We start from the raw sequence: 23,999 nt of genomic DNA, 5'->3' as shown, positions 1-23,999 counted from the left end.
AATCACATGTCGATTTCGGAAATAATATTCAACATGAAATATTAAAACTAAAAACTAAACTAAAAAAACGGAAATTGTAAGATATGGTCAGTATACCAAGTTGTATCCAAACATTTCACAGTCAGATGCGATATGTAGTATTTATATATGTATGTATGTTGTTCAAAATAAGACGTTACAAACAACCGTTAAGTGAACAAAATTATTATACTCGTGCGCAACAGGTTTCGAGAGTATAAACAAACTCTTAAATTTCAATTTATACACATACTATATATGCACTCGCATCATGTAGATTTTGTTCGCTTGACCCACTATAAATTATGACGCAACAGTCGGAAAAACTTCAGTTATTTAAAACTCACAGAATAGGTTAGATGTGGAAAACATACCGCCAGCCATACGGAATGAAGCGAACTCCAACTGCAGCATAAAGTCATTGCGCCAGTTTTGTGAGAGTGTGAGTTTGTGGCGACGACGCGAAGTGAAATTATCTAACGAACTATTGAAAAAAAGTGAAAGCTGTTTGCGTTTTCCTTGCCCGGAAGTGTTGTTGCAGAAAAGAAAAAAAAAAGAAGAAAAAACAACAAAAAACGGTGTTTACGCGCTCTTGAAAACGTTTAATGTTTTATACAGTTATATTTTTTAGCACACTAGTGTTACTCTTTCTTCTGTGGGATGTTAAAAAACCACCGAAGTTCCCACCTGGACCAAAATGGTATCCAATTGTCGGTTGCGCTCTGCAGATCTCCGAATTGAGATTAAAATGTGGCATGTTCTGCAAAGTTGTTGACGAATTAGCCAAGTTCTACATAAATCCGTATGGACTATACGGTCTAAAGATCGGCAGAGACAAAGTTGTGATCGCGTATTACAGCGACACCATAAATGAGATGATGACTAACGAGGATCTAGATGGCAAACCAGATGGTATATTCTATAGAATGAGAACATTTAATTCGAAGAAAGGCATTTTGGTGACGGACGAGGACTTGTGGGTGGATCAACGTCGTTTCATATTGCGACATCTTAAGGATTTCGGCTTTTCACGGGCTGGAATGGTGAATATTATACAACATGAAGCCTCGTTTTTGCTGGAAGAATTGAGGGAAATCGTTGCCGAACAGGGTGGTAAACAGGCCGAAGTCTCCATGCATGATTTTTTCAAAGTGAATGTATTAAATACGCTATGGTCCATGATGGCTAGTAAACGGTACGACCGCAAAAGTGAAGAAATAACCAATCTACTAACCATGTTTTTTGAATTGTTCCAAAACGTGGACATGGTAGGGGCACTTTTCAGTCATTTCCCCTTTATCAGGTTTATCGCACCAAACTATTCGGGATATAACGCATTCGTAGAAAGTCATCAACGCATTTATGCATTTTTACGCAAAGAAGTTGAAAATCACCGCAAAACGTACGGAAACTATGACATGCCCCGCGATTTGATGGATAGTTATTTGAGGGAATTGGACAATCCCAAACGTGGTGAATTTGTCAGTGAAGAGCAACTACTAGCTGTGTGCCTAGATATGTTCTTAGCCGGCTCCGAAACCACCAATAAAAGTTTGGGTTTCGCCTTTTTACATATGGTCCGTAATCCAGAAATACAGGAGAAGGCTTTTGCCGAGATAAAGGAAGTCATCGGCGTTGATCGGCTGCCGGAATGGAGCGATCGAGCGAAATTGCCATACTGTGAAGCGATCGTTTTGGAGGCCGTACGAATGTTCATGGGCAACACCTTTGGTATCCCTCATCGGGCTTTGCGTGACACACGACTCAGCGGGTTTACTATACCGAAGGACACAATGGTAATCGCTTGTTTTCGTGGCATGCTCATGAATTCGCATGATTTCCCGAACCCAAGTAAATTTGAACCGGAACGTTATTTAATGGATGGTAAATTGAAAATCCCGGAGGCCTACAATCCTTTTGGGTTCGGGCGGCATCGTTGCATGGGTGACATACTGGGTAAGCAAAATCTGTTTGTATTCATAACGACAGTGCTGCAACACTTCCGCTTTATGCCACTACCCGGAGAAATGCCTGACGAAGAGCCCTTAGATGGTGCAACAGCTGCAGTGAAACCTTTCAGCGCTTATGTTGTTCCCAGAAACACCATTACTAAAACTTTGTAAAAATTGGTTTTATACATTAGATACATTTATACACATTTTTCGAATAATGAACATTTGCAATGTAAATAAAGAAAACCTAATTTTAGACATTATCATTTCAGAGGAATTTCTCGTCTAATTCTAAAATTTTTCTCTTTGAAAAGTGGTGTGTGGTTCTTTTAAAATTCGCAATATTCGGGGTCTATTTATTATTAACGGAATGGCATTCACAACTTCAAGGTATTCAGTTAAAAGGTATTCTTAAAAAAGTTAGTTGAATTTCAAATTCACACCATTAAATAACCGTTGCTTTAATAAGTATCTGTATTGAATTGGATCATAGATCTTTTTATTTCTCCTAATCATATTTAAGTATACATATTAAATAAAACAACAACTTTCATTTGTCCTCCTCTTTAAAGCACTTTTATTTATTTAATATATTACATGTAAAATGATGAGATTACCAAGTCATTAGAGAAAGTAAGTTTTTATGAGAGAGTATGTAAGTCGTATGAGTATATTCATTAATTAGCTAAAATGAACTGATGGATGGATGATACATTTGATTGGTCATAATAAATAAAAACAACCGCTATAATCGGCTTTAATAACTAGCATCTGTTTTGACAGAAAACGTTTTACACTTTATAAGTGATTTAGGGAAAACGCGTTCACATGGGAACAGGCATAATCTCCGAATACTCAAGTTATGGGGTGTTTCAGAATAACATATTGGAACATTATTAAATACAGTTAGAAATTAATTAAATAGTTAGAAAAACAGAACTGAACAAAATCTCGATATCAAAATTTAGAAATGCATTTTCATCTAACTCTGTTTCGTGCACATATTATATATTCATATGTATGTATTATATTTGTTTATAACACTTACAAAAAATTCCCTATTTCCATGCTAATCTACCTTAATAATTTAATCGTTTTATAAAACTTCGTTCGGCTTATTATAATAAATAAAACTTCGGATTCTATTTGTGAAGGGTCCAATTTTATAGAAAGTTCATGATATTTGCATCTAATTATTACAAAAATGTATTGTACAGTTTTCAATGGAGTATTTATTTCAGCTCCTTTATGATTCATTTAAATTATTTTGTGGAAGCTTTGCACCTTCTACATCTGAATGTGGCCATTCGATTTATTGTTCTTTAATAAAATTCAATTTGACTTGTAAATGAATATCATTTTACGCTACTATTATAAACATTTGAACACATTAATGTTTGCGATAGCTGAAGTCGGGTAGTTGTCTGGCACAGCATATAGCCACCACATAGAGTATACCGAAAAAGAAATTCAATTTCGCTGTTTGCCGCGGAACAGCACTCATGGTGTGTTCGTTACGAAAACGTTTCTCGATCTGAAATGCCTGTGGTACTGTCACGAGCGGCAATAGAAACCAAAGCGAGTATTTCAAGCCATACACAACAAACACACTGTAGGGTGTGAAGAGAAGCAAGGCGTATAAGACGTGCGATGCTGTACGTCCAATAAGTATTGCTAACGTTACTATCCCAGCTTTGCGATCGTTTTCAGCATCACGCGTGTTATTACTGTGCAATATGGCCTCCGCATTGAGTGCCAAGGGTAGAGCGTAATAAATCGCGGTCCAATCAACATGACCAGTTTGTGACATATATGCGAACAATACTGAAAGTGGCCCGAAAAGTATCAATATAACAACATCTCCAAGAGCGATGTACTTGAAGCCGATTCCGCCAGTGTAAAGAAAGCTAGACGATAAGCCGCCAAAATAAATTAACGCCAGATGCTCCATTTTGGCTGGACTAAGGAAAGCTAAACAAATGAATCCTCCACAACCAGCCATGTATAAAATTGCTCCCAATGAAACTACCTAAAAAATAAGATATGTTAAAAAGTTATTTATGTATTCTTCTTATTTAAATATAGATAGATATTTAAATTAGATGTCGTGACAGTCGAGTATACGTAACGGACTACAGATTTATCAATTAGCGATTTGTAAATAAAAAGGATTAAAGCACTCCACCAAGTTTATTTTTGGGTATAATATAGTCCCATTTAAAAGAATCATGGATGTATAGGGGTTTCCGCAAGAGTCATTTCGTATCATTTGAATAAACTTTCAATGACGACCAAAATAATATAGGTGCACCTATAATTCGACGCATATTTAGTATGGTGAACGCAGTGAAAAAATCTCATAGCAGATCCATCTGATTGACCGGGAATAATTATATACGAGTGTTATGTGCGCAAATGTGTGTAGTTGAGCGAAAAACGAGACCGATTTGTTTGGTATATTAAAAACATCATTTGCTTTGAGTATACAAATTTGCTTTGCGGATGAGCAACAAATGGGCTTATACATACATACTATATGTGTTAATATATACATATAGCTTTTTCAAATTTTAAATGTGTTTGTAATAATTATGTGATTTGATTTGAAAATTTTAGCACAGCAAGGAAATTGCAAAACTTTCACTTACCTCATCCTTGGTGAGAATGTGGTCAACGAGAGTTCGATCGTCGGCTTTTTGCTTGTCAATCCCTTTGATGAAGTCGAAGTAAGTATTTACCACATTGCCAGCACAATGCACTGTAACTACTGTGAAGGCAGTTAAGAAAAATGTGATCAGGCTAAAATCAGCAGCCCATTGAGAACGGTATGCCAGAGCAGAGCCCATCAATGTTGGCACCAAACTGCCAGATAGTGACCACGGACGCAATGCATGCAAATATGTTTTCAATTTCATGAATGTACCAGTGGAATTGCCTTTACTTGAAGTGGCATGTGTAAATGAGGTTGTTCCGTTAAGCAGAGGAGTTTTTGTCTTGCATTTTTTTTCTGTTAAAGAAAATCCGTTTCCTAAATGTTGAATGGTTACATTAGAAGTGTCGTTGATTAATCTATTATCAAAATCCTTTTCATCAGATTTATCATTCACATGATATTTATTTTCACAGCCAATGACTTTTTCCTTAAGATCAGTGGCAGTCGCCATTCTTTCTGAAATGAAAATTCATGATTGATTAAATGATAATTGAAATATTCTGTAAGTACTTACTGTTGCTCGTCCTCTGTTGATAGATTTTGTTAAACTAAATTTCCAGTTTATGAGTCTTAGCTACGGCAGAGAAAATTACAATTTGTTAATATATTTTGGACGATTGTTTATTCATTAAAATTTATTGCATTTTTCAGATGCCTGTTGCGTTGCTTATGTACCTTTCCATTCGAAGCAGAAATCTTCACAGCTGCCAGACTGTTGTATATGTATATATATATAGCTGCTAATGTGAGCTTTTGGCCTTTAGAACAAATGATATTTTTTGAAAATCAGTGAAAATATGCTGTTCTCATGCAAATTCGCTGGCATTGTTATACAGACTATTTCCGTTTTTTAAGTGAGTATAAAGCAGACCAGCAGAGCCTTCTGAATATATTTCGTTTCCAGGTGTGAATTGTCTCCACAAATCAATTATAATAACACTCCTCGATGCATATGAGTTTGCACGTTACAAGCCACGCTATTATTAGAATGTATTATTTTTATTTGATTTATCTTATTATATTATAACACTATTCGTTTTCTTCATAAATTTTAAACAAGAAATTTATTAGTTAATCTTTCACGATTCTTACATATTTCACCTGTTCGTAAGTTTCTCTTTTTTGCTTCTTCTAATCATCCCCACGTCACCTGTGAATCCACTGAATGTACCTCACCAAGAATTTTGGGACAAAAAATATATACATTATTGCCACTACTTTTAAATAATAAATATTACATTAACAATATAAAAAAATTAAGATTTTGCTAAAAATTAAATAAGGTTAACAAATGTACTCTATGGATATTAACTGATGCAAATAAATCTCAATGTTAAATATGGTAACATACATACATTCTTAATGTTTTCGCAATAAAATTTTTCAAGCTGGCAATGCTTCTAACTCATGAATTCGCTTTGATAGAATCATTTCAACGAAAAGTTTACCAATTCACTACTTAAACGCACTTCACTCGTCCGAAAAAATTTTACTGCAATCGAAATAAAATTTTGAAGTTCAAAATTAACAATTCACATTTTACAAACTAAAGTGTGCAATTGTGAAAATTCATTACGAACATAAGCAAGTATCAAAAATTATTTATGGCAAATTAAGATCTTTGAAGAGAAAAAAGCTCGTTTCTATACAGTGTTTCTAAAAGAAGGTGAAAATAAGAAAAATTGAATTCAGATCATAAGAGTGTTGTTGATGTGATATTAAAGAAAAACACAAATAGAATTTAATTATTTCGATTGTTTAAAGTAGGATATGTTAAATGCATTTGAAGTTGTGGTCTCAAGTAGCTAATTGAATCATCACATAATTTGTCGTAAATACGAGTCGATTCGTTGTAGAGTTGGAAAACGATTCCACATATTTGCAAGTTTGTGGACAGCAAGCGTGAAAGAAAGAGTGAAAAGAGGGAGCGAGAAGCAGCTCGGCCTTTTCGAATTGTGCTGGTATATTGGATAGTGCGTGTCGGTCGTGCATTTATTTCGTTTAGACATTCAGTCATCGGTTATTTTTCATTCGTGCGGTTGACTTAAGAGTCGAGTCGAGTTTGTCCAAGTGGGAAGTTAGTGTCTAATATATTGTTAAAATTGCATTTTAAAAGTGAAAAACAAACGGCTTACATTTGATTTTATTTAAATAGCTTCGCCACACCACGCCACAATTATTTTGTAAACTCTTCCTGATTTTTTGTTTGGTTCGTGTAAATCAAAAGCCGTCAAAATTGAATCCACGAAGATTGACGAGACTTTTTCCTCCTCTTCGACTGCGATGGAGGATAAAGCAACAACAAAAGATCTGGATCAATGGATTGAGCAGTTGAACGAATGCAATCAATTGACGGAAACGCAAGTGCGAACCTTGTGTGATAAGGTATGTTTGGATGAAACGGATCCTTTGAAATAAATTTCTTCGGAAATTGTAAAAATTAAAATTCGTATGCCGCCGTTACCTTTTCCGATCAGGTTAACATACAAAACATTTAAATCAATTTCTACAAAACTTGCATGCTACCTGTACTTGTCTGTCGTATTTACTTCTGTATAGTTATGTATGTTGGATTATTGCTTACTCTTTCACGCAATCTGTTTCGTTAATGCGTCAGCCATCTTGAAAATAAATTGGTATGAAGAGAATGTGGCATGCAGCATTGGTGTGAAAGGGATAACAAGAGATAGCGGAATGTTGTAAACCGAAAAGTTAAGATATACGATGATGAGGAATAGAATCAAACGAATTTAATAATTAAAATAATGCTAGTGCTTAATTTATTTATACCAAGATAAATACAATGTTTTTTAAAAGTTGTGATAAAAACAAATCTTTAAAATAAATATACCCCAATTATTATTTAAGATATGACGTTCACATAAATTATACTTTTGCTATACGAAAATTCTCAAAATGTTTTCGCAATTAGAGTGAAGTAATGCGATGTAATATAGCCTAAATGCCCTAACCGTGTTTCTAATGAAACCACCTCGCAAATTTAAAAATAGAAAATTTTGCCATATGCTGTTTATACATGGGCACTTAGTTAATTGCTTGAATATGTTAAGGGATAATATAATAGTTGTGGAACATGTTTGAGGTTATGTGGACTGCATGCAAGGCTCAATTTCGTAAAATATAAATGTGTCAAATCTTATTAAAATAGTACAAATAATTAAAAAATTAAACAGTTCTATGTAAAATATAAACAATAATAAAAAAAAACACCTTTATTATGAGTATATGGGGAACAAGTATAAAAAAACTGCCCTTTCGTTCATTAATCCTTCTACATCGCATTAATTATGTATAGCTATGCACCATACAGAATCAATACGCTGCTATGTTTTTAGTTGTTATATATTAACTAAAACAGTCTTACAAATTTGCAGTATGTAATGTGAAATTATGCATTTTTCTCGCAAATCATTACATTCTTTGTTTAGGTTCAACGAAAACTTTGGTTTTTGACATTGAAATATGCATTTCCTCTAAAAATATTAAGTATTGTGCATATACAAATTGTGTTCTTTATAAAACTTGTATGTATTTTTTAAATATAGGTATATGCACTCTTCTAGGTATATTTCTTTTTTTGAGCATATATTACTTATATATATGACGAAAAGTTTTATACTTAACTCTCCATTAAACTTTCGCCAAATTTTGTACAAATTAATCCGATTAGTTGGTACGATTTGATATTATGCTTTAAAGTGTAGAATCTTCAGTTTTTTATGCCAGAAATACTTTCGAATGTTTGTCATATTAAAAAAGTTATTAAGTACATCTATTGCTACTTGCATGTTATAAAGTTTAGCATAAAAGTAGTTATAATTAATGAAACTGAAATGTGTTCAAGAAAACATAACCTTGCAAATCGTAACCTTCCTTCGGAATGCAGTTCAAAACTCGGAATGCACTTGCATCATGAAATAGTTTCAGCCGTAATATAAAAGACATTACATTTACATTTATTTTGATATTTATTGCCGGTAATGGAAAAAAAATCATTATAAATAATTAAATATAAATAAACAAATTTACATATGTTGGAACTGTTAATTATAACGAATCATTGATCCAAGTTTGTTTTAATTTCATTTAAAGGCGAAGGAGATCCTCTCAAAGGAATCGAATGTCCAGGAGGTGAAATGTCCGGTCACAGTGTGTGGTGATGTACATGGACAGTTTCATGACTTGATGGAATTGTTCCGGATAGGTGGCAAATCTCCCGACACTAATTACTTGTTTATGGGTGATTATGTTGATCGTGGTTACTATTCGGTAGAAACGGTCACTTTGTTGGTGGCATTGAAGGTACGTTATCGCGAGAGAATAACGATTCTACGTGGTAATCATGAATCGCGACAAATTACTCAAGTTTACGGATTCTATGATGAATGTCTGCGAAAGTATGGCAATGCAAACGTTTGGAAATATTTTACTGATTTATTTGATTATTTACCACTAACGGCATTGGTCGATGGTCAAATATTTTGTTTGCATGGCGGTCTTAGTCCATCTATCGATAGTTTGGACCATATTCGCGCTTTGGATCGACTTCAAGAAGTGCCACATGAGGGTCCCATGTGCGATTTACTGTGGTCCGACCCCGATGATAGAGGCGGTTGGGGCATTTCACCCCGCGGCGCCGGTTACACATTTGGTCAGGTATGTGAATATTCTTTTCTTCTCTTATACACATTATTTGTACGAACATATTTAATATTGTACTCACTTAAAATTAACAGGATATTTCGGAAACCTTTAATAACACAAACGGACTGACACTTGTATCGCGTGCTCATCAGTTAGTCATGGAAGGATATAATTGGTGCCATGATCGCAATGTTGTTACAATATTCTCAGCGCCTAATTATTGTTATCGTTGTGGCAATCAAGCTGCCCTAATGGAATTAGATGATTCACTAAAGTTTTCATTGTAAGTATCTATAAAACTTATACTATAATTTCCTACTCAAAACGTTCACACGCGATCTTGTGTTTGCTAACAATCAACATGGCTTCCACAAGAAATACGACCTCACATTTAACACCATAAACATTTAGGTAGTTCATGATGCAACCAAAATGTCCAGTCTATAGGAAATCAATCATATTAGAATTTGACAAGTCCCAGTTTAAAATACGGACTTTGAAATATTTGATGGACAATTGTAGAATTTCGATGTGTGTGACATCTAAAGAGGTGTTTCGTAGGACGATCTCTCCTCTGTTCTCTTATTTAATTTTTCAATGGCCATTTTGCTTGGTCAATATTCTGTTAGCAACTTTTCAGTAAAAATGTTGAAAATCTGTTTATATATGTTTAATTTGTTCTTCTTCATCTATTACAGCCTACAATTTGACCCAGCACCTCGTCGTGGTGAACCTCACGTTACACGAAGAACACCGGATTATTTCCTATAAGAGAATTCTTCATCCATTTACATATATTATACATACATTTATATAAATGCAAAAAGAACAGCAGAAAACACAAAGAATATTAAATTATTTATAACGATCCAATTCCAATCGCATGGAAAGATGATACAATAAATAAGTAAAGTCAATATAGTTGAAGTGAATGTAAAAGTATATAAATGAAGGTAACACCAGATCATAGCAGCAATAATTATCGACGAGGGACGGCTGCGATTGGCAACTTAGTAGGAGTACTAATAAGTTATTGTGTAAGAAACAGCCGACACAAAACCCATACAAGTATATGTTTAAACCGTAGGCAATAGTTTAAGGCTTAAAAAAAAAATGCAGCCAAATGCGAAAATTTTAGTATATGCAAATCTGAAACACACGATTTCCACACATTAGTTGAATAAAATGAAATGAACTTTGGGACAGAATTACAACTGATTTACATTTAATTTAACGGTTAACGTGATGTGATCCACGCTAAATAATATAAACTGTAAATTCATTATTTCAATATCCAAGGATATAATTAAATAATATACTACGGCCGGTCTAAAACTCAACAACAACTAACTGAAATGAATAATTTATCACAGTAAATGAAAATTGAGATTTGTAATAAAGATGTAACTTTTAGAATTCGCGTATAGATATAGCCTTGTCAAACATTTAACATATTATCAAGTATAAAGCAGAAACATTGGATGCTAAATGACATAACCATAACATGCACAGTCGGTAACTGGGAGTGAAACGTGACAGTAGTACAGCCTATACAATTGGATCAGGAACTGAACTGATTAGCGAACGCAAGATAAATGAAGAGTTTGTAGTGTAGGGCTTTACACAAAACAAAATATAAAAATTAAATAATAGAGAATAAATGATATACAAAAAAAAAAAACGATGAAACACAAAATTAAACAAAACACAACTATAAAAATAATATTTAAGTTGCTAAATTGTGAAAAAAAGAAACAATTTATTATAATTATTTTATTGCTAAACAGAAAAATAAAAATAAAAATGTATTATAAAAATAGAAATGTTTTATGCTATGTATATGAACGGTAGAGATTTTATTTCAACGCAAAACCACCAAGTGAGCCACTCATTGCCGTATGTGTCACAACTTGCAAATATTGCTAAGTAAGAAGTACTCGTGTACCCAGAAAATTAAAATATTTTAATTCGGGTAATAATCCCCTTAATCTTCTTAAATTATACGACATTGAAAAACCAAACTTGTGAATATATACTTTCTATCATAGATTAACATCAGTATTAAATTAATTTCTCTTGAATACGAAATCCTGATATTTTAACCAATTTTTTTACGATGAAATAAATCGATTTCAATTTACCTACGCATCACCACTTCAATTTGTATTTGCTTGTATAAAAAGAAAAAGTGTGAATTCATATATGGCTTTTAGAAAAAAATATATTTTCAACTTGCTGAAAGCAAACGTGTGTTAGCAAAGGAATACAAGCATTTAATTTGTACCATATTTTTGTTTCCAACAATTTCGTGTACTCGATAAAATAAATAGATCTTGTCAACACATAAAGATTTTAAATAGGAATTGATAAAATTAGACAAATATTCTCCAATTTGGACTACATACTAAAAATGTAAACGTATTTATACATAAAATTTAAATCATTGCGTTTTCCGCAAGCTTTTTTAGGGGGACTAAATAACAACATTGAAGCAATAACACCTATTTATATATGTCGCAAAAATTGTCCAGTCGATGTATATGTTTGTAACATTCAAACATTTACGTATATACATATTTTCACCCACTTAAGCACTAAATGTAAAATTAAATGATACATTGTAACGGAAGTAGCAACATGAAAGTAATCAATGCCTTAACTAAATAGGTATCATCATTGATTTCGATTTTATCGATTTAAATTTCCATTTATAATATGCAAATTACTATTTTCCAACGCTTCTGTCGATTTCTTGTCTATTAAAACTTCAGAAGCAGACAAATTCGTTGCATTATCTGTTGCTTGGTCGTCTATTAATGTACTAATTGTGCCGCCAGCGTTTTGTGTATATAAATTGTTATTTGTTCGTATGTTCTCGAACTGATCCATCAGAAAAGGCTCATCCTCAGTGCTTGTATTGCCCTTACCATTTAATAAGTTCTCCTTACTGTTCATAGTTGGGTTTAAATTTGACGAGAACGCAGAGGTGTCCGATGCAACGAGGTAGTAAGGGGAACGTGGTCGTGGTATGTCATCGGCAGGTAAGGCAAATCCATGTGAAATCATGATATGGCCAATGTTGACTTCCACCCCTGAATTATGAACATGTTAACTTAATATAAAAGTTTGGAACAGTATAAATAATTACCAACCTTCTGTCAAATCGAAAAGTTCAACACCTGGTATTGGAGAACTTTCACGGGCAGCACTAGCTGCACCCTTTTGTCGCTCTTTGTAAGTTGTTGCACGAGAAATGAGTTTCTTCCAATTAGCAACTGTTACATTATAATATATATAGAGAGATATTATTAAAATAGAATAAAAAATAAAATAAATACAACTTGCCTTGCGTAAGTTCCTCAAATTTTTGGATTGCTGGCGGGTCCCAAGTATCTGGATCATGCAACATAGTAGACTTAACACCCGATAGGAAGCATTCCACCGCTTGGAATCTAATAGTTATTATGAAATGAAAAGTTGTCAAACATTGAAATATGAAATGCTTACCGTAGAGTCAAGAAATCTGTACGCAGTTCAAATACCTCATGGGGCGATACATATTCACTATCGCCGTAATCAACAAAATAAAGGTCTAGTACGACTTCATTAGGATTATATTGATTTGGTAAAATACCCACAATTTCTGCCCGATACCATTTTCCGTCATATTTGAATACAGCTGCTACAATTTGGCCTAAATATGGCTCTCCGATTTGATGGCGAGCTTTATTCTCCGGTTCACTGTAATATTCTGTCATTGATTGTACCATATCATCTAGTTTCTTTGATTGTGGACCAATAATTTGTACCCAAAATTTTGAAGGTGATGCAATTGCAGACACGTAAACCTCCATTGGCTTATCCTCATTACGAGAAGCGAGTAGTTTTTCACGTGGAGGCAAATGCGAACTCAATGATGTTTGAGAAGAATACATGCTTGAATTGATGCTGTTCGAAGGCGAACGACGAGGTTCGCGTCTATGTTCGACTTCTTCAACGGCTCGCCGCAGTTCTTCGTCTTCTTCTATTTTTTCCTCAATCAATTTACGCGCAATATTCACCTGTTTATTTAGAAACAATTAAACTCATAAACATTTGATTTACAAAACATATACAGATATGTACCCCTAATATTATTCTTGCGTACTATACGAAGAACAATATTTTATATTTTAATTTTAAAAATCTATATAGCTTCACCTGTTGCTGGTTTCCAGTTAAAAGGATGCGTCGTTTATCCATAGCGCCCCCGCTACGACCACCACCTGAATCTACAGTCACTTTTGCCAAGGAGATGCGACATATTTCCTGCATTGACTCGCCGCAACGTCCCATAATTTTCCCGCAGACACTTTGCGGAACAAAGATCTCTTCCTTGACAATTGGCGCCCGTTCTATTTCCTTTAACAGCAATGCACGCGCTTGTTTTACTCCATCTGCGGTCCCATATATATCACAGATCTTACACTTATCATTTTTATCTCTACACATACATAATTTAATAATGTAAATAAAGTATATTACTTAGATAAATTGCATTTGCGGATATATATTTACCGTAAATGTATTTTTGTGCTCGATTGTTGTTCAATGGATTTCAAATTGGATCCTCCACGACCAACACATAATGGTATATGCTCATTCAATATTTCAAAGCTAACTTGCACTTCTTCCTCCATTCGTTTAGCGTTCAATTTTGCTTGTTGTGATTTCCTTTTTTGTTTCACCACAGGTTTTAGCTGTGATACATCCTTATCTTCATCACGATTTTTGAAATAAGTATACAACATAGCTCCACCCAAAGAGCATAATCCAAAACCAAGGACTAATTTATATATGGGCATACCAGTTAAGACATTATTACGTAGCATCTTGCAAGTTTTGTATTAAATCATAGAAATCTATCCAAAATGAGTATTTAAAAATATATAATATATTATTTTACTAATATGAAAATTTTACATACATACATATACATATGTTGTTTGTTAAATACGAGGAAGTTAACACAGATATCTATTCGGACACATTCATTGTCTATGCAAACCACCATTTACTTACATTTGATCTTATCATTTATAGTTATATTGATGTACAAATGTACGAAAATTTAGGAATAACTTCAAACGACACTAGAGGATTGAGAACATGTAAATATACTGCTTAAGTATGTATGTTTCTATATTTCCGTGACAAAACAAGTCTCGCATTTTGCAACTAAAAGACGACATATCAAACAGTATTATAATTCAATTTAATAATCTACGTGCTGGAGGAAATCCATAAATACATACATACACATATAGACAGTTTTAGCTTCAACGTTGTAAAAGAAAACCACTTATTTTCCGAAGCAATTTATTTGATTTTTGTGTTTAAAGTTAATGAGAATATACACAAACGTATTCATATATTTCGAAAGAAATAGAATAAAGAGAGCGTCACAAAATTACGTATGCCAAACGAGAGATCGCTAAATTTAGTCAAATGACATAATGTGAAACCGCTTTTGATGTAGTGCAATCCTATTTATCAAAAAAGCACATTTTGGATAACACATTGTTATTTGACCTTGACTGGGAGAATATAAACATAAAATTCTTTTAATTGAGAAATTTGCGATTTCATTAATCAAAAAGGATTCTATTCACGCAATTTGGCGAATTTTATGGTATTAATGATGCATATTAATTCACACGATATTCGAAGCACAAGGTAAAAGGATCTTTGCCATGATGCACCTAATGACATATGTAAATATATATCACTTGGCTTGAGAATAGCATATAATCACATATGTATATGTATATGCACTATTATCCAAACCAGTTTCACTGTTACTACGGCTCTGATCCACACATTGTGGTATATATTCGTTAAACTTGTATAAATTTATTTTCGAGGGCACTAACACAGACAGGGCTAAAAAAATCACAAATCTCTTAAATATACTTTCTCATTTTATATTGATAAAAAGCTTTATACTTTATTAACATAACAAACTGAAACAACCCGACCACGTTGTTTGATGCCAATTCTTGCTATTGGTACCCGCTCTTCACTGTAAAATGTGCACATATATTTTAAAAATATCTGATATAAGATTTTAATTTTAAAAGGATTTAATTTCGAATGTCCGAATTGTCTTTAATCATTTAAAATTTATGGCACTGCTTTCTGATTCCGACTGTTATGTACATACAACAAGTGAAGTCATCTTTGCCTTCCGATTACTCCTACTTCAAATCAAAACAAACACACGGACCGATGAGTTTGTTTTTAATTAATTATATATTCACTATTTAAACTGCGAGTATATTTTTTAATAATTCCTTAAAAATTATGAATATTTCAAATATTTGATACCTATTGTTTCCAAAATTGAGACACGAATTTAATGTCAACATTTGATTGTGTCAACCAGAAGCAGAGCTGCCGGTTTCGCAGTTTTCTCAAAATTGTACATATGGATTATCGAATGTCTACACTGTACTATAAATGTAATAAATTTAAATAAAAAATGTAGATAAGCGTCTTCCAATTTTATATTAAATTCTTATTTATCAATAATAATAATAAGATTCACTCTTGTTGGGGTTTGAAAACTAATTATGGTTGTAAAAAAATCATGTAAAAAAATAAATATGAACACTTTATAAGTTAACAAATGTACAACCCATATTAGACTCTTCAATTCTGTTGTTTACCAGCTGACATAACATTGAATGTTCCGCTTCGAGCCATATTTTGTTGTGCTGACTTCAGGAAATATTAAATGTTCCTGACGTTCCTTACTGACTTTCCACAATTAAAAGTAAATAATGTCGTTGACACCAGGAAAGGAAAACAATGTAAATATCACTGAGAACTTAACACCCGTAAGATGTGAGTATACATACATATGTTTCAATAAATAAATTTACTTTATATGTTGTTAAACAGTTTTAGATAGCCCTCGTGGAAAATCATCTGTTCAAGATTCTAATATAGCCACTTGCAAGGATCGTTTAGATGTTATAATTTCACAACTGAAAAACAATTATTCCACATGGCAATTGGCTCAGAAAAGAGGTCTCGCGATTTGTACTTCGATTGAGTCTATTAAGACCTGTACCTTAGAATCTAAGGAATCTACTAGTCAATTTAAAGGAAATGACGAAACGCTTTATCCAAGAGATCTAAAACCACTTTTAGTTAAGCTTAATGTAATTGTATCCATATTCGAAGATATATCGAAAAGTGCAGGAGAATTCCTACGACAACTGAAAGCATTAGGTAAATTAGTGGGCAGCACAGATACAGTTTTTCACCAATCATGGCCGTTGTCTCAATATATCAACTTCCTAGACCAGTTATATTCTTCTTATATGCAAGAAGTTAAAGTAAAACAAATCGTTGCTCGTAAGTATATGTATTATAGTGCGACTTCAAAATAAAATAATTTCTACTTATTAAATTTCAAAGGTGAATTGCCGCACTGTATGAACAGATCAAATTTAATTCGCTGTACCTCTGCTTGGGAGTATCCACAATACATTGATGAATGGACACACTTAATGTTTGCATTTTTGATAGAAGAAAATAAGGGTAATTGAAACATTTAGTATTCAAGTATTATTTACTTTTATTGTGTGTTGGAAGAATGTTCTCTCAAAATCATTAATTAATTTAAGATTTACTAGGCATACTCGATACCTAAAATAATTTTTTTATTCAAAAACATAAATTTAATTTGATCTTGGATAAAGAGATGTAAAAGTACAAATATAAAGCAATTGAAAAAACTCCATATTGTGAATGATTGTGACTGTCTATTTTCTGATTATATTTGGAATGTAAGATGAGGCCAAGGCTCCGGCTGCTGCCATCGTACAAATGAATGCCCAAATACCAAAATAGCTATATGAATATTTTTTAATATTGGTGTCGGGCGACTGCTTAGAATCTTTGTCCATTTGAAGCTAACAAGTAAACGAAAAGTTTATTCCAAAAACTGATAAATAAATGATCATCAAAACCTTAACTAAGTCGTCAATCTCTTTATCTATTTCATAAGTTACGGCCTTTAATTCTGCTAGTGATTCCAAAACAAAACGGCTCGCAAAACTCTTTTCTCCTACAATAATGTCATCTGGAGGCAAAATCTTCAATTTATAATTGGTCGCAGAAAGAGCTGAACGCATGTTGTCAAAATGGTCAATAGCCTTGCCCAAAATTTCACAATTATACTCCTTTGCTTCAGGCAAACCACATATGCTGAAAATATATATTAAATACATTTGAGTTTTTTAAAAACAAAATTTTACTTGCTCTTTATATGTGGGATCCTGATTCGGAAGCTCTGAGAAAAATATCATAAGTTCCTGGCGTTCATTGGGGTCTTTGAAACCCATCAATTCCAAGTCGGAGCTTGAGAGCGACGCCAAATCCCGATATGATATCTCTTCTGCTAACAATTTCTCAATACAATCATTGGAGTTTTCACCATGAGATGATAGTAAAGTTGTAAGTGCTTCCCGATTAGATCGTCTTTCGTTACTAGAACGTATCCATGACTTACGTTGAAGCCTTGCAATGGAACTATCACGATCATGAGACAAGTTGCGATATTGAAATTCTTTATTTACATCGAAACGCACGGCAGGTACGCTAAGTGACGAAGGCACATGCGTGTTAAGATCCTGCATTTTTATCAGAAGAGCAAATATATAGAACTAAAAATTAATATTGGTGAATATTGTGCAGAACAATAAATATTTTCATATTTTGTATACATAAAGACTATAGTGTAAAAATGTTTAACTGCACATTAAAATAAACAAATTTGTGTGGATGCCAGAGTTAATTTCATTCATATTCAGCATTATTATTTCTCTGGGCTACTTGAACTTATGGGCAACGTTGTGAATAAAACACTAACGGAATAAGTGGCACTATATACAGATTACCGGTAAACAGTTAGTAAACACCATTACAAAGGTTGGAAATATTTGGTCATAAAATATTTTTGGTTCCTAAAGTCACTAACGAAACATAAAAGAGAAATGCCTGCCTGGCTGCCGCTTGAATCTAATCCAGATGTAAGTATATTTTTGACGATTTGTGGCAAATAGAAAATATTTGTATATTCAATTAAAATGCGATGAGTCATCGAGTGATATGACTATGTTTACTAGGTACTTACGAAGTATATTCACAAATTGGGGGTGTCTAATGAGTGGTCAATCACTGATGTTGTCAGCTTAGAACCGGAGATGCTTGAATGGATACCCCAACCAGTTAAAGCAATTATTTTGCTATTTCCAATATCGGATAATGTATGTATTTGATTTTGCAATATAAATAGGTTTTGGGAAATAATATTCTAATATTATAGTATGAGAAGCATAGAGCACAAGAGCATGAACACTTAGCTGCAGATCCCGGAACCTTTCCTGATGATCTTTTCTACATGCGGCAACTGACTTCTAATGCCTGTGGCACTGTTGCTATTATTCATAGCGTAGCTAATAACAAAAGGTGCCGTCTGCATTTGAAAACGTGATGAATAATATTTTGTATGTATGTATTTCTTATTAGCATTTCACTCTGTGATGGAATACTGAAACATTTTCTTGAGAGCGCTAAGAATTTGACACCAGAAGAGCGTGGCAAAGCTTTGGAAAATGATAAATCATTTACGGAGGGCCATTATGAACTTGCTAACGAAGGTCAAACCGTTGCTAATCCTGATGAAAAAGTAAATCACCATTTTATATCATTAGTTAATCAGGGAGGCACATTGTACGAATTAGATGGTCGAAAACAATTTCCTATCAAACACGGTTCGACTTCCGATGCAACATTTGTTCAAGACGCAGCTAAAGTCTGCAAAGGATTCATGGCTAGAGATCCAGAAGAGATGCGCTTCACGGTAATGGCATTAACCGCCTCCCAAAACTAATTCACAATTGTATCAACATACTTTATAAATATGAACTTGTGTTCACGCTTTTCGCCATATTTCGTCATAATACCCATTACACACATACAAATTTGAAATAAGATTTCTCGCTTTAAATGTTAATATTAAAATTGTAATTGAATTGCATCGATGTTAATAAAATTATTGGATACCAAATTGCTTATTAAAACTACTGTTTAATTCATTAATAGTCACTAAAACAGCATAAGGCACATTTTCTTAAGGAAGAAGTAATTGGGTATATCAATAGAATATAGTAATAATGCGCATGTCCACTAAAAGTGGCTTTACATATATATATGTACATATGTGATATACGTGTTTACATATTTTAATTATTAAGTAGAGGATTATTTTTAACGTAGTTCTATCTTTTTAATAAATAAAGTAATACAAGAAAATGCAAAAATATTAGTTCGCAATGATTTAAAAACTTAACCTGTTAGAAACATGTTGATAAAGGAGTTAATTCGATTTTCAACGCAACATCGTACGTTGCACTGTTATTTGGTACTGAGCATATGGATTTTTCTATTAATCGCCGGTAAAATTAATTTTTAATAAATAAATAAGGTGTTCTGTTAACTTTAAGTGAATAATTTTAGGAATGTACAAATATATTGGTCATAATGGGAATTCTCTTAGTAATACAATTCAATTTCTTAATGGACAACTGAATTCTCCATCGGGAGTTGCCAATGCACAATATGCGGATGAAATTTATCCTCAAAGGTCAGACAAAAGCATTTTGAAATATAACCAATTCAAGGAGCGTTGTGCTCCTTTAGAACATTTGGTGCGTCGGGATGAAGGTGGCATATTAGATGGTTGGAAATTGCAAGGCGTCCTAATGGTCATAAGGCATGGCGACCGTGGTCCCATGTCTCATATGCGAGGTGTTATGGGTATAGATTGCAGCGCCGAAAGTAATGGATTAGTTAATCGGTGAGTGAGTAAAATAGTAAATTGATTTCCAGAACTCTATTGCAAATACTAACTCATATGTACCTGAAAAGGTGCATACAAATTACGTAAAGAAAAATTACTAGAATCTTTCTCAGTGTGAAAAATCATTTACAGCTATCGCAGCTTCCTTTACAATTCCACATCATCCTCGAGCTCTAATCACATGTATTGGAATAAAATGGGTCCGTTTCATGGGTTTCCTTTGCTGCCAGCATCCGATCGTGCATGCCTTTTAGGACAATTGACTTTTAAGTGCGTAAACCAAATTAAAATGAATCTACATACATATGTATGTGCATAAGTATACATATGTATGTATATTAATTTCATATTTACATATATACAATTACAGAGGTGTCGCGCAAATGTTGCATGTGGGTGACATTCTGCATCAGATTTACGCACACGCATTGGGATTGCTGACTAAACCAACATTCAATAAATCCTCAATGGGTGGGTCCTCGACGCCTAATTCATTGCTTAACTCGGACGAAGTTGTAGTATTTTCTACACGCTATAGGAGAACCTTTCAATCGGCACTCGCTATGCTCTTCAGTTTTTTACCAAATGACAAGTGGTTATCATTAAATATCCGCGAATCCCAGAGCATGGCGTTTTGTTTTACTGACTGTACTTGTCATCAAGCTGAACTTTTACTTAAACGCCAAAATAATGAACAGAAATTAAATTTGACACTTCAACCGGAAATTAGTAAGGTTATTCAATGGGTAGGAGGGACTTTACTTCAACATACTCCAAATGGGATCAACAATGTTCAAGATGTGATGGACGTTCTAAACATGGTTTTATGTCACGATGCTCCATTACCCTGCCGACAAATAATTTCAAATAATTCACGATTGTTTTCCACTACCCAGCTGAATGCAATCGACTTGAACGATGTCATTAACATCGACCAAGATGAAAACGCTGTAGATCCTCACTCGGTACCGGAGCATACATTTAACGAAGATCTTGAAAGTGACAATTTGATGGGATGCGTCGAAGATACACACGTCTCGGCTCTCATGGCGTACGCAAATTGGCAATCATCGTACGAAGTAGCGCATATGTATTACAGACGAATCGGCCTACTTCGATCGTACGGTATGATCCGCCATATTGTTAGCTATATGCTGCGAATGATATCCGGTGATCGAACTAAATTTGTTTTGTACTCTGGCCACGATTGGACTCTGCAATATTTAACTGCTGCCTTGGGAATAAAAACTGGTAGTACCTTCATACCTTATGCAACTCGATTAGCTATTGAATTGTATAAAAGCGAAACACACACAGACTATTATTTTCGGGTAGTCTACAATGGTCGGGATGTCACACAAGAAATCGAGTTTTGTGAAGGTGGTAAAAGTTTAAGAGTCACGCGTGATAGTCGTGGCAATAAGGCGGATCTTTGTCCGATCGAGAATATTATTCGATTCCTTCACGAAGACTACTTCGCGTCTTTAAACGCGACGAATTTCAAAGATGCTTGTACTACAACGGTATCAAATAAAGACATTAATTTCCGATAAGTTAAGCATGCAGGGGTATAACAAACACAAAAGTACTCATCTTGTATTGGTACATTAAATAAACGACTCTAACAAATTGTAACTCAAACATATCAATTGCATACATATGCATACAAATATTATGTACTTGTATATGCGATATTTGCATATATAGAAATCTTAGAATAAGCGAAATACACATGCACATACAAAAGTACATTTTAATTTATTGTTAAGGTATAAGCACTTAAGTATGTATATATATACATATATACTATTTACATGATAATGTAAATGTATCTGTTCATCTTAAAATAAATATGAAACTATTTAAATTGACTTTTTATCAACGTTATAAATGTCTATGATTCAATTACATTACATCACAAACACTCGTATAATGCAATTACTATTTATTAAATTAATATGAGTAATGCATTAACCTAGCACACTGTTACAGAAACAACACTAGCGATCCATGCACTTGAAATTGCATTCAAGCATATCTCGGTTCTGTGTCATCGCGAATGTGTACATATGCATGGAAGCGTATATGTATACTTATATGAAAGCATGTATGGGTATATATGCACATCATATTTGTAAACAAATGTGCTACGGTCCGAGCTGGTGTCTCATGCGCCTGTATTTCAATGCGCTCGTGTTGATGAGAGTGCAGCAGTGCAGTACGACTGCTCGATTGGGTGGCGCATTCTCGACCAAGTAAGTTTAAATTACAAAAATGTGTCTTGCTTGCATCTTCTGTGGTTCTGGTACAAAATGTTGATGAAGAAAAATCGTGCGAAGTTTTTTTCCAAAGCTCTTTTCATCGATTTTAGTGTTGGTATATTTTCATTCGTGTGTTCAGTCATGCTAATCAACAGACATTTACAGTCACCCATGATTTATTGGTGGATGACTAGTTTTCTTTAGATTCTAGCAGGCTAGATGGCCAATGTTGACATGATTTTCCATTGCCTATTGCTTTTCTAAAGTTTAGGGGAAACTCTTAACCAAACGAAATCTTCTTAGACTGCTTCTTAAACACACTGACATAGACACACAACCATTTTTACTCATTTGTATATAAATCTGCAATGGAAGGATGTTCATGTTCACCGCAAAAGAAATTAGAATGCAGAATGGCCATAAAGAAGAAGATATGCATGCCGGCTGCTAAGAGAAGCAATGCATTTTGTCTAATGTCAAAGAGTTTTCCATTGCATTGTTACACCCTCTGCCTCTTAGAGAATGTAAGCACTTCCTATGTGTTGACAGTACCGCTGTGAGTGCATCGTCTGGGCTACTATACTCATCAAGTCTGCCAAAGGCACAGAGCTCTTTCTCCGTTTACACTCAATCTATTTTTATTTCATTTATTTCTGTTCTATTAAGACAAACTGGTCTAAATAACCTCATTAATATATTATATATATTATTTATACATAAGTACATATGTATTGTACAGCCCATAAGGTTATGCTTTAAAATTCAGAATTTGTTTTAATCGTATTATAAAAATGTGTTTTTTTTTATTAAAAGAGATACTGATTGATTCTTCTCATCATTAATATGTATGCCATTCAATTATTTTAGTACCTACTAATGCGCATACACACATATTTATGCAGGTTCCATAAGATGTTGTTGTTTTGCACGGCCTTATGAAGCAATCGTCAGCCAAATTTATAGGAGACTATGTAGGGCTAGCTCCAGCTTTGAAAGTATTTTGAGAAGGACCTGGAAGAACTTGGGATTTTCAATTGGCGCCAAACTGACAAAAGGAGGAACGAATGGCGCGCATTGGAAGCATAATGTAAGACTTTAGCGAACTTTTGAAATGAATTAATAATTATACGTACGTACTCTTAAATATTCGTAAATATGCGTTTATTTTATAATATTAGATTTAAAAATCTGTTATTGCACATCCCTCATGTTTCATTTGGATATATGTACATATGTATGTAGTACTTGCATTTGAAAATTTGCGAATGGGAGAGCTGCATTTCTCATTTATTTATATATGTAAATATGTATGTATATATTGGGTGTATATTTCATTCTGCTATATTTCTCTGTTCAACGTCAGTGAATCAACACATCTATATGTATGTATATACAGATGTATTCCTATGGAATATATACTTATGTATGTATATATATGTATATGCTTAGCTTTTAAACACCAATTCGCTCTCGTTGAA

At 33.6% G+C, this 23,999-nt stretch overlaps 8 protein-coding genes across 14 annotated transcripts; 5 read left to right on the top strand and 3 right to left on the bottom strand.

The window, feature by feature from the left end:
• The first annotated feature begins 348 nt into the window (after window positions 1-348).
• Window positions 349-2,535, top strand: LOC105209663 (probable cytochrome P450 303a1). The gene has a single exon (XM_011180197.3). It carries the CDS (start codon window positions 624-626, stop codon window positions 2,139-2,141), a length of 1,518 nt encoding a protein of 505 aa, XP_011178499.2. The 5' UTR covers window positions 349-623; the 3' UTR covers window positions 2,142-2,535.
• Window positions 2,536-2,979: 444 nt separating this feature from the next.
• LOC105209662 (ubiA prenyltransferase domain-containing protein 1 homolog) lies at window positions 2,980-6,179 on the bottom strand. Of its 2 annotated transcripts, none has more exons than XM_054227660.1 (6): window positions 6,039-6,179; window positions 5,776-5,844; window positions 5,359-5,660; window positions 5,198-5,257; window positions 4,619-5,139; window positions 2,980-3,999 (listed from the first exon to the last, which is right to left on the bottom strand). In XM_054227660.1, exons 5-6 carry the CDS (start codon window positions 5,132-5,134, stop codon window positions 3,361-3,363), a joined length of 1,155 nt encoding a protein of 384 aa, XP_054083635.1. In that variant the 5' UTR covers window positions 5,135-5,139; window positions 5,198-5,257; window positions 5,359-5,660; window positions 5,776-5,844; window positions 6,039-6,179; the 3' UTR covers window positions 2,980-3,360. The 2 variants fall into 2 exon arrangements, with proteins under 2 accessions (XP_054083635.1, XP_011178498.2); XM_011180196.3 differs by having other exon boundaries at window positions 5,776-5,854; window positions 6,039-6,176.
• A 675-nt stretch (window positions 6,180-6,854) lies between these two features.
• Window positions 6,855-10,556, top strand: LOC105209661 (serine/threonine-protein phosphatase PP2A). Its single transcript, XM_054227661.1, has 4 exons — window positions 6,855-7,068; window positions 8,797-9,360; window positions 9,441-9,631; window positions 10,047-10,556. Exons 1-4 carry the CDS (start codon window positions 6,967-6,969, stop codon window positions 10,117-10,119), a joined length of 930 nt encoding a protein of 309 aa, XP_054083636.1. The 5' UTR covers window positions 6,855-6,966; the 3' UTR covers window positions 10,120-10,556.
• On the bottom strand, window positions 10,047-15,849 carry LOC105209659 (tudor and KH domain-containing protein homolog). Of its 5 annotated transcripts, none has more exons than XM_011180187.3 (7): window positions 15,715-15,849; window positions 13,906-14,249; window positions 13,549-13,831; window positions 12,856-13,409; window positions 12,694-12,800; window positions 12,501-12,623; window positions 10,047-12,440 (listed from the first exon to the last, which is right to left on the bottom strand). In XM_011180187.3, the coding sequence occupies exons 2-7, from the start codon at window positions 14,217-14,219 to the stop codon at window positions 12,037-12,039; spliced, it is 1,785 nt and encodes a 594-aa protein (XP_011178489.2). In that variant the 5' UTR covers window positions 14,220-14,249; window positions 15,715-15,849; the 3' UTR covers window positions 10,047-12,036. The 5 variants fall into 5 exon arrangements, with proteins under 5 accessions (XP_011178489.2, XP_011178490.2, XP_028894464.2 ...); XM_011180188.3 differs by lacking the exon at window positions 15,715-15,849 and adding an exon at window positions 15,551-15,704; XM_029038631.2 differs by lacking the exon at window positions 15,715-15,849 and adding an exon at window positions 15,369-15,535.
• Window positions 15,850-16,038: 189 nt separating this feature from the next.
• LOC105209657 (uncharacterized) lies at window positions 16,039-17,137 on the top strand. Its single transcript, XM_011180184.3, has 3 exons — window positions 16,039-16,233; window positions 16,291-16,749; window positions 16,813-17,137. Exons 1-3 carry the CDS (start codon window positions 16,170-16,172, stop codon window positions 16,941-16,943), a joined length of 654 nt encoding a protein of 217 aa, XP_011178486.1. The 5' UTR covers window positions 16,039-16,169; the 3' UTR covers window positions 16,944-17,137.
• Window positions 17,012-18,269, bottom strand: LOC105209658 (uncharacterized). Of its 2 annotated transcripts, none has more exons than XM_011180185.3 (3): window positions 17,659-18,269; window positions 17,367-17,604; window positions 17,012-17,309 (listed from the first exon to the last, which is right to left on the bottom strand). In XM_011180185.3, the coding sequence occupies exons 1-3, from the start codon at window positions 18,033-18,035 to the stop codon at window positions 17,160-17,162; spliced, it is 765 nt and encodes a 254-aa protein (XP_011178487.1). In that variant the 5' UTR covers window positions 18,036-18,269; the 3' UTR covers window positions 17,012-17,159. The 2 variants fall into 2 exon arrangements, with proteins under 2 accessions (XP_011178487.1, XP_011178488.1); XM_011180186.3 differs by having other exon boundaries at window positions 17,373-17,604.
• Window positions 18,270-18,288: 19 nt separating this feature from the next.
• Window positions 18,289-19,481, top strand: LOC105209656 (ubiquitin carboxyl-terminal hydrolase). Its single transcript, XM_011180183.3, has 4 exons — window positions 18,289-18,428; window positions 18,525-18,665; window positions 18,725-18,867; window positions 18,928-19,481. Exons 1-4 carry the CDS (start codon window positions 18,393-18,395, stop codon window positions 19,289-19,291), a joined length of 684 nt encoding a protein of 227 aa, XP_011178485.1. The 5' UTR covers window positions 18,289-18,392; the 3' UTR covers window positions 19,292-19,481.
• A 148-nt stretch (window positions 19,482-19,629) lies between these two features.
• LOC105209655 (2-phosphoxylose phosphatase 1) lies at window positions 19,630-22,116 on the top strand. Its single transcript, XM_011180182.3, has 4 exons — window positions 19,630-19,856; window positions 19,918-20,257; window positions 20,393-20,530; window positions 20,631-22,116. The coding sequence occupies exons 1-4, from the start codon at window positions 19,763-19,765 to the stop codon at window positions 21,811-21,813; spliced, it is 1,755 nt and encodes a 584-aa protein (XP_011178484.2). The 5' UTR covers window positions 19,630-19,762; the 3' UTR covers window positions 21,814-22,116.
• Window positions 22,117-23,999: the final 1,883 nt, after the last annotated feature.

Source organism: Zeugodacus cucurbitae, chromosome 3, assembly GCF_028554725.1.
Source record: "Zeugodacus cucurbitae isolate PBARC_wt_2022May chromosome 3, idZeuCucr1.2, whole genome shotgun sequence".
NCBI lineage: Eukaryota > Metazoa > Arthropoda > Insecta > Diptera > Tephritidae > Zeugodacus > Zeugodacus cucurbitae.
Note: the sequence above shows the minus strand (reverse complement) of the source record. Positions and strands in the feature narration are given on the sequence as shown.